Here is a 9546-nt window from a genome sequence, read left to right on the forward strand (position 1 = left end):
AAGCATCAGGATAAGACCTGCATATAACTGGTCTGCACTTATAAAGCGCCTTTTGGACCTTTGCAGTAATACAAAGCATTTTAGATTATGTTTCACATCCAACCACATCTACACACTTACACGACAATGCCACGCATGATGCTTGCTTTCTGTCAGAAGTACCTCCTGAGAGTTCTCCTGATGGCAGGAGAAAGGCACCAGCAGCCCTGTGATTAGTGGACAACCTGGTCCACTGCCTGAGTTGTGGCTACGTTGTGAAAGTTTCTTGTAGTCAGCTGATCCTTCAAAATCAGTTTCTGAACTTATTCTACATGTTTAGATTTGTCTTTAAAAAAAAAAAAAAGAATTGCTCAACAATTGTCAATTGCTCGACTACCTAAAAGGGATAAGCAACTGTCTGTTTTTCCAAGTCATAGATTAACCTTTAATCAATTATGCCAATTTTCAGTTAATATACTGACTATTGTTTGTGATGATTTGTGTGTTTTTAATATTTTCAATATTTTATCTCTCATATTTTTCTTTTGAAAGAGTTTAAATGCATTTTTGTATTTCAGTTCCTCCTGCTGTTGCTTCTAATTCATCTCACGTGCCAGACTGTCTTTATCCTCAAAGCAGTGGAGCATCTCCACACTCCTTGTGTCATTCCTCTTTGTTTCACGTGTCTGATCTCTGCCCCTGTTTTTTTATGCGTCGTTAGTCTTTACGCATTGTTTGGTTCTTTGGATCTCTGGATGGTTCATGGACTCTGTCGTTTTTCCTGCTCCTTATCTACATTTTTGTGCCTGACCTACCTCTGCTTTGTTTAGAAACACTTGGATTTTGAACCTCGCGCCGTGTCTGATCCCTGCATGTGAGACTGCTCTCGCTCTCTTTAACTCTGCTCCTCCTACGTGTGCCTGTGGTGATTTATCAGGATTCATGAGCTGAATGACAGCGAATCTTGTTGAGCCTTTTTTGTGAAAGAAAATCATTTAGTCCTAATTGGTGACATTAGGTTTATTAAATAAAAATAAATAACTACAGTGAGTTGTTATATGGTGTTAATGACATATTAGTATAAAGTGCAATTAACTGCAGTGTTTTTATAAAATCAGTTACTGAGGCCATTTTTGAAACCTGTCAAATACAGACATGGTGCATTCATGGTTGTGTCATAAATTACATACACAGCAAGTAATAAAAGTGGTTTTCAAATGAATTATTCAGAAAGAAGGGGCCCACAGACAAATCGCTGTCTCAGAAACTCCATAAGTTAAACTTTGCACAGCTCAGAAAGAAAGTCGGTTGGCTTGTGGCTGTATATGAGCCCAGTCTAATCTCTAAACTCCTACGCTCATGCTCAACCCCATATCCCCTCAACTCATCTAAAATAAACCCTTTAGCTGTTCCAGGGAGATGTTGCATGCTTGAGGTCGTAGCCCTTTAATCTCAGAAGACTCTCCCACACTGTATCCGACCTGCTCTCATCACTGACGCTTTAAAAATTGTTTTCATATCCCTTTATACCTTTATGCCTCTGTGTGCATGGCAGGGCTATAAGTGCACCACACTTAGAAAATGTGTTGTGCTTTTGTTGTTGGTCTGGTCTATTGATTATTTTTCTTCTTACACATAAAAAACTTGGATTCACAGAAAAAGTTCATCTTAACCCAGTTAAGATCGCCTCAATGTAGATATTCTCATGTGTTGTTACTTCCTTGCTTTGCGTCCCTTGGGATGAAACTAAGTATATTTTAAACAAAAAAGAATAAATCGAACAGGGATTGGCTGTATGCTTGTTAAAAATATTTTAAGGTACACTGAGGAAAACTGAGAGTACTTTTATGGCACATAAACAAGTCGGGGTGAAATTAAATGTGTGCATGTTTGAAAAAGCACTCACTGAATAGAAACACAGCATGATTCCTGTATTAGTTAAATTAAAAATAATGGTAGTCAAGAAGGAGAAAAAGATGATACATACTTGTAAACAGACCACTCACTAATTAATGGCATCAAAGCAACCAACGTTTTAAATAACTTCCACAGAGAAAGCTACACCGGGGAAGTGATCTACGCACATACAGTCAGAAGTCTTTGTTTTTTAGAGCTTCAGCATTTTGTCTATAAAAAGGTGTAGTAATTACTGATGTGTGTGGTAGGAGCATGACATCAGTTATATTTCCAATCATTTGTTTTGTTTAATTACCAGAATACAATATAATTTACTGCATCTGACACAAGCAGACGTGAAACATCTGGAGAAGCTGTGGAAAGTGCTACTCTACCTGTAACATCATTCAGCATGACCAGTTTGGTGGTGGGTCGGTGATGGTCTTTGGAGGGATATCCACAGACCTCTGCAGGCTAGGCAACGGCACCCTGATATCCATTAGGTATCAAGATTAAAACCTTGGACCCATAGTCAGATGCTACGCCTGTGCAGTAGGTCTTGATTCCTGGTGCATGACAATGCCCGGCCTCATGTGGTTAGAGTACACAGGCAGTTCCTGGAGGATGGAGGAACTGATACCATTGACTGGCCCCAACACTTGACCTAAATTCTATATGACATCTCTGGGACATCATGTCTCAGTCCATAAGACGCCACCAGGTTGCACCTCAATCTCTCAAAAATGTGGTTCAGTGATGTCCAGCTCCAAAACGGGGAGGCAATCACCCAGGACACCATCCGTCATCTCATTATGAGCGGCCCCTGATGTTGTCAGGCATGTTGGAATCATACAAACTACTGAGTTGCTGCAATAAAATCAGTAAAATGTACAAGCCTGCAACATTTTTTTACTTTGATTTTCAGGGTTTCTTTGAATTCAAACCTCTGTAGGTTTATAATTTCCATTTCCATCAAACGATGTGGAATCCTCTCATTCCTAGCACGTTAGTCAATCAGCATATCAGTATAGATTTTTTCCCACTGAGTGTTCTATATATATATATATATATATATATATACATATATATATATATTCATTCAATAAAAATATTATTTTTTTATACAGGATGGGGGGTGAAAAGGGTCACACATTAAAAAGATTTCGTTGTTAATTTTTCAGCCTCAGACCGCCGTGCAGCTTCATGTCCATGCAATTAAGTCCAGTTGATATTTGCAGTACAAAGTGACCTTCTCTACAAAGAGCTGAGAAGATCTGAAATCCCACATCCGACTCTGATTTTCATGCACTTTCACAGCAGTGGAATTCAAAGGTGGGCTTTCAGAAAGCTTATACTGTAATTTACATACTGGCTGTGGACAACGCCTTGACACTGGTGGTAATAGTTCAGCACCCTACAATATTACTTCAATATTCTGTTAAGATGTCGCAAGCATAATCCCATCTTGGACTTTTATGCACCTTCAAATTTAATAATATCTTAATAAATCTGTCAGTTGTTTGCCCATCCAGACAGTTTCAGGTGTTGGGGATTCGAGTTAGTGGATGCTGAATCTCTAAAGCTGCTTTGTTTTACCTCTGTTTCCTTTACAGTGTGTGCTGCCTGCTTCACTCAGTCTGTAAGGATCAAGTTGATTACTAACTGTACTTCCTCCAGTGGCCACTTGAAGTTGGCTATATGAATCAGCAGACTCCAAAATAAAAATCCCAACTTTACAGCATTTAAAAGAATATTTACAGTTGATTAATGAAAACTATTTTGGGCTCCGTGCTTTTTCCATAGTAACTGTGGAGGGTTAAGTTTTTAAAAGTTATCCATGTGGATACTGTGTATGCTGTGGCTTGCATTCACTAATTGGAGTCACTGAACTGAACTTCTCCACCAAGTTTGTGCCGTTGTTGCATTTTTCACCCTTTTTTTAATAGCCTGTCTTAGAAGTGTGTGCTTAAGTATTGATGTGTGAAATTCTAGTATTTTTATTAGGTTGTTATTTAGCACTAATTACCACATATGTGTATCGCCGTCTAACACTGCAGCTTACAATAGCTAACTTTTAACATAGCGGCCTATCCTGTCATCCAAACATGGTCGCTTCACAAAATTAACACAGTGATAGTCAAAAAAGCAAACTTTAAGGCGTCACAAACCAGTGGGCCACTTTATTTATTTTTGCATCCATCATTTATATACAGTCTATGGTTCATTTCCAGTATTCAGTTTTTGGTGGATATAGTTGTCTTCATGTTCACCCAGAAAGCTGAGCTCACCGTCTGGGACAAGGCAATGTGAACTGCTTTTGAATTAATATACTGTAGCTGTGCAATTTTGGAATCTGACTATCATAGTTGACAGTTTGGCTGTCCACACTGATTTCCATGCATTTAAAAAAAAAAAAAAAACGTTAATATATATCTATGGTGTATGGAACTAACTCATTTTATAATCTAAAACATGCAAGTTTAACATATATGCCAAAAAAACCCAACACAACAACAACAACAACAACACACTTTTCCACAGCACTTTTCTAGTCAATTTGAGCATGCAAAGCGCTTTCTTACTACAAGCTTCATTAACACAAGTGCTTTATTCTGTGTCTAACCACTTTACCTAACATTCACACTCACTCCAATGGATGCATCAGGGAAAACTTGGGGTTCAGTATCTTCCCCAAGGGCACTTTGGCATACACACTAGGGAGCCAGGAGAAGTCTGGTGCAAAATAAAGGCTACTTTTAAGTATAAATATATTAATTTTTTCCCAAAAATTACAAAATGAAGAACTGAAATAACAGATCACAGAGCTGCTTCTTTGCCAATAAACAGAGATTTACTTTTTAGTTCTCTGGGACTTCACTGAAATACTTTTACAGAAATATATGTTCATATTCTCTTGATCTCATCTGATGGGTATCCCTCTGCTGAACAAAGAGGAGGGCATATGCCGCAAGCAATCAAAACCACTAATACCATCAGAGCTTACATTACTGAATACATAACAGAGCCAAGCAGACAGACACACACATACACACACACCAGAGAGGCAGAGTGTAATTATTCAGCACCTCACCAACAGTCAACATGCTGTCAAACTAGAGAGATTAAAAATAAATAAATGCTGTAAACAGTTGCACAGCAGAGGCAAAAAATAATTCCACTCTCCATTAGTATGATGGCAAGTATTTAAGAGCAGTTTCAAGGTTATATCGTTACCTGAAGGTAAGGGCTCTCTCAAAGTCATGATGTGTCTTTTCAAAGTGTGAGACACTACTCCAGCATTTCTTAGGTTTATGATCAAAGAATATTAATCTAATAAAAAAGGCTGCAGTGTCACAGAATCACTTACATGCTCTAGCTTGACCAGCTGTAACATTAAAATGTTTGTGAACACTGATAAATTGTCTGTCTGTATTTATTCTGTTTGCACTCAGGATTGTTGTAACTTCACTAAATTTTGCTTTTTTAAATTCCCTGGTTATGCACTTGGAAGCTAGAATTTTGCAATATCCCTTTTGCCTTTGGCTGACCTTTTGTCAGTGCTACAGCAGTGATGTGGATACTCATGTGTATTTCTGCATAAGAAACATTCGCTGCACATCAATAAGAGGAAAAAAATCTCTTAGAAATAATATATAGTTTTTTTGTATTTTAACTGCTTTTTTGTAACTCAGTTTGTCAAATGACTAGTTAAATCTACCTGGATCTGTGTTAAAAAACAATAATGAAATGTATCCAACCATGCAAACTGAAAGATTATTTTTTTAATTAATAAATTAGTTTGTTTGAGACTTTCTATTGTGTGTAATGTAGGTTTTTATTCCCCGCTTTATTTATGTATTTATTTTTTTACATTTGTATTATTATTTTTTTACATTTCTTACATTGTTTATTGCGTATTTATTAAATTTAACTAAAAGCAAATCGTAAAGGACCGTTTTAGTTTTAAATTGTTGGTATTTTTATTCACATACGGTAACAAAACCCTTCAATTTATTACAATTTCTTTTAGTCTTTATTTTTCCTTCTTTGGGGTTTCACTGTTACCATAGTAACTGGTAGTAACGCATTGGTCCGTCCAGAAAATCAGTTCGGCTCTTGGTCCGTTTCTAAAACCATCCGTAGTGAAACAAATAGGTGTTCTTCGGTTGCAATAGTTTGACTGCAGGGAAAGGAGATTGGCTAATTGTAAAAGTGGGGTATGGATAAAGTTTGAAAATCAAGATTACCTGATAAATACTTGATAACGAGTTTTACTCATCGACGTTATATCAGCCTGGCATTGTGTAAGCAGAAGAAAAGTGACTGATGCCGTGCCGACTGTAGCGACAAATTAATGTTCACAGGTTCGACGAGGTGGAAACTTGGCTCAAGCTAACTAGAACAACCTGTATTGGTGTGGTTTAACAGCATGGACCCATTTGTAAAATTCACAAGTCAGAGTCAGGGAAGGGACCGCATATTCAGGTGAGCTTTTCATCGCTTTTGTAACCAGCTCGTACAAACGTTACTTTATTTTCTTGATAAAAACGGGAAAGTTACCGCATGACTGTATCCTTCTAACTTTCCCCCTTCATCTGCTTCTTGTTTATTTTAGGGCAGCTCAGTATGCTTGTTCACTCGCTGTTTATTTACTTCGAAACAACTCTGACAGAAAGGACCTTGTGGCAAAACTTAAAAGTCTGGAAACCAGCTTGAGCGCTGGACGAAAATGTGAGTAACTGTTGAGGGAGTTAGGAGGCGTTCAGTGGCTGCGGTTAAATTGGATTTCAGTTTCAAATCCACTGTGGTTGTCCTAATTTATTGCATTGGTTTCTGTGAACATGGGTGGTTCTAAAAACTGTGATGAATTCAAAGAGCTTATTTTATTTTTGACCATCAGACAGAAATACAGTTATTCAAACTAAACAAACGCATCATACATTTGGTTAACAAATGACTTGAATCTTGTCTCTCTGTTGAGTTTGTCTATGAGCACTGTATTTCTTCATCATCAAGGCCAGTAATTCTGCCAAGGAGTGCACAAATGAACATTTTTTTCTTTTCTTGGCAAACTGTCTACTTAAAACTTAGACAGTGTTGTTCTGTAGCTGTCTCTTTATCTCTCTGTAAGCTGGGGTAAAATCTGCACCGACTGTTGCTGCAAATGACGGTAATTCTGATAAACGTACCACTCATAGATGTGCTTACTTTAGAATTCATGTGGAATTTGACAAATTTTGTACCTTGACATTTGGTAGCTTTAGTATGAATTAGGTAAAGACTGAAATGAAACAGGCTTTGCATGGAAATTAAGGATATGGCCGTGCCTTAGAGCAGCTTCTTTTGTTATGCCGCAGCTGAGCTGTGTTAAGGCCAAGGCCAAGATCTGTTTGTGCACCAACTAATGATCTCTTTAAGGAACTCTGCTGCCTCTAGGGCTGGCCTGCCTGTCTTTGTGTTTCTGGGTGAAGGGTCATTTATGACTCCCAATTTAAAATGTGATAACGTGTTGTGAAAGGTTCAAAAGTTTAAAATGAAGAGACTGGGGTGCATTGATGTTGTTCCAGTATGTAAACATAGATAGGCAAATAGTGAAAAGATGCTGTAGTTAATCCTCTGTGTACCTTAACTGTATTTCCATCTGTTGTGGGCTGCTATAATGAAGTGTTGACCTGCCATTTCATATTAAATTGATTACTGCTCTAATACCCTTTCATGTCCCCCTCCTTTGTCAGTGCTCAGGCTGGGAAATGCAGCAAATTCCATTGAGGCTGCTAAGCGAACCATGCAGCTCTCGGACCGAGTGCTGCGCCTGTGCCTTACTGTGGCCAACGTGAGCCGCACCCTCTACTTTATCTGTGACAATGTACTTTGGGCCAAAAGTGTCGGTCTTATCCGCAATATCGACAAGGAACGCTGGAGTTTAAACTCCTCCCGCTTCTACTTCTTCTCATTAGTTATGCATCTCAGCAGAGATGTTTATGCGGTTCTCCAGGTGATGACAAAGAGGTCAAGAGATAAAAACTTTAAACAGAGAATGGATCAGCATCTCACTGAGAATCCTGAAGTAGCTGAAGTTGTCGTCCCTCACCTGGATGGCTTTCTCTTTCTGCTTTTGGAAACCCTGAAATCACACCCGGACCTTGCCTTGGACTCTGTGAAAAACATCTGTGATCTCTTCATTCCCTTAGATAAGCTTGGTTTATACCAGTCAAATGGGGGAGTGATCGGATTCTGTGGTCTGATATCATCGCTGATTGGGATTGTCACCCTCGAACAGCCCAGGCTAAGGATTGCACCGTGATGACACGGGCAAAGTTAAATATTACAAAGCGATTACAGATCAAAGAGTTAATCACGTCAGGTGCGTTCAAGAGGTCGCTGGAACTGTAATGGTGGACAGAGGTTAAAAACAAAACCAGCACATTTTACAATCCCTGAGTCAGTAATAACTAATGGACTTGCACTTTTTTAGAATTACTGGATTTCTCTGTTTTGCACAATATCTGGAATTAATTTTGAAAGGGAGCAAATCGAGTCGATATAGAAACTTTGTCTATTTGTTGTACTTTAGAACATCCAATGACAGGTACTTTTGTATCCCAGTCTTGCACAACACCAGCTGTTTTACACTGTAGTAGAAAATAAGGGCTACTTAGTGGTTATGAAAAAGAAAAAAACTTACTCTGTCACTTCTAAGTTCACTGTTTTTCTTTTTCTAAACTCTGCTTTGTACTTAAAATGAGGCAAAACTTGCAGCACCAGTTTCAGAGATTTGCTTCGGTTTTTTTCTTTTGGCGTTGGCTGAACGTGAGTAATTTATAGGATGTATGTTACGAATAGAAGGTGGGTATGTTTGAAAAATGAATAAAACTATGCAATAATGTTTGTATTATAGAGAGAGTCACCTTTTAAACATTCTAATAAGAACATATCTGTGAATTGAATACTCGAGACACAGAAACTCACCGGTCACTTTGTTAACTAGACGTGTTAAACTTCTCTTTAACGCAAATGTCTAACTCAATGCGTTTAGTTGTGTAGACGTGGTCAAGACGAACTGTACAAGTTGAAACTGACCATTAGAATGGAGAAGAAAGGTGATCTAAGAGTGGCACTCTTTGATTCTGTCATAGCCTTGTGCTTCTATATCTGTAGTTCAGAGTCAAATACAGGAGTGATTAGCTCCAACAAAATGATGTGAAGTAAATATCCAATGATGCAGTTCTCTGGGGAAAATGCCATTTGGTGCCAGAGACGAGGGGGATGTCCAGATTGCATTGTGCTGATAGGATGGCAATGTTAACTCAAATAACCACTTGTTAAAACCAAAAATCGTCTCTCCCAATGTACAACACAGACCCTTTAAGCATTTAAGATGGGCTACAGCAGCAGAAAAACACACCAGGTGTAACTCCTGTCAGCTAAGAACAAGAAACTAAGGCTCCAGTTCACACAGACACAATACAATTGGGCAAAATTATTCTGGAAAACGCTGTGTTTGAGTCCAGATTTGTCAATTCAATTCAGTTCAAGGCCTTGAGGCACTTTATACTGCAGGGTAAAGACCCTAAATAACACAGAAGAAACACCAACAATCTGAACCATGAGCAAACACTTTAGTGACAATGGGACATAAAAAAAACAAAACCCTTTAACAGGAAGAAACCT

At 38.3% G+C, this 9546-nt stretch overlaps 1 protein-coding gene across 1 annotated transcript; it reads left to right on the plus strand.

Annotated features, from left to right (window-relative positions):
- The first annotated feature begins 5964 nt into the window (after window positions 1–5964).
- Window positions 5965–8770, plus strand: pex11a (peroxisomal biogenesis factor 11 alpha). Its single transcript, XM_004553203.4, has 3 exons — window positions 5965–6360; window positions 6491–6606; window positions 7611–8770. Exons 1-3 carry the CDS (start codon window positions 6305–6307, stop codon window positions 8177–8179), a joined length of 741 nt encoding a protein of 246 aa, XP_004553260.1. The 5' UTR covers window positions 5965–6304; the 3' UTR covers window positions 8180–8770.
- The last annotated feature ends 776 nt before the right edge of the window (window positions 8771–9546 follow it).

This window comes from Maylandia zebra, linkage group LG7, assembly GCF_041146795.1.
Source record: "Maylandia zebra isolate NMK-2024a linkage group LG7, Mzebra_GT3a, whole genome shotgun sequence".
Lineage (NCBI taxonomy): Eukaryota > Metazoa > Chordata > Actinopteri > Cichliformes > Cichlidae > Maylandia > Maylandia zebra.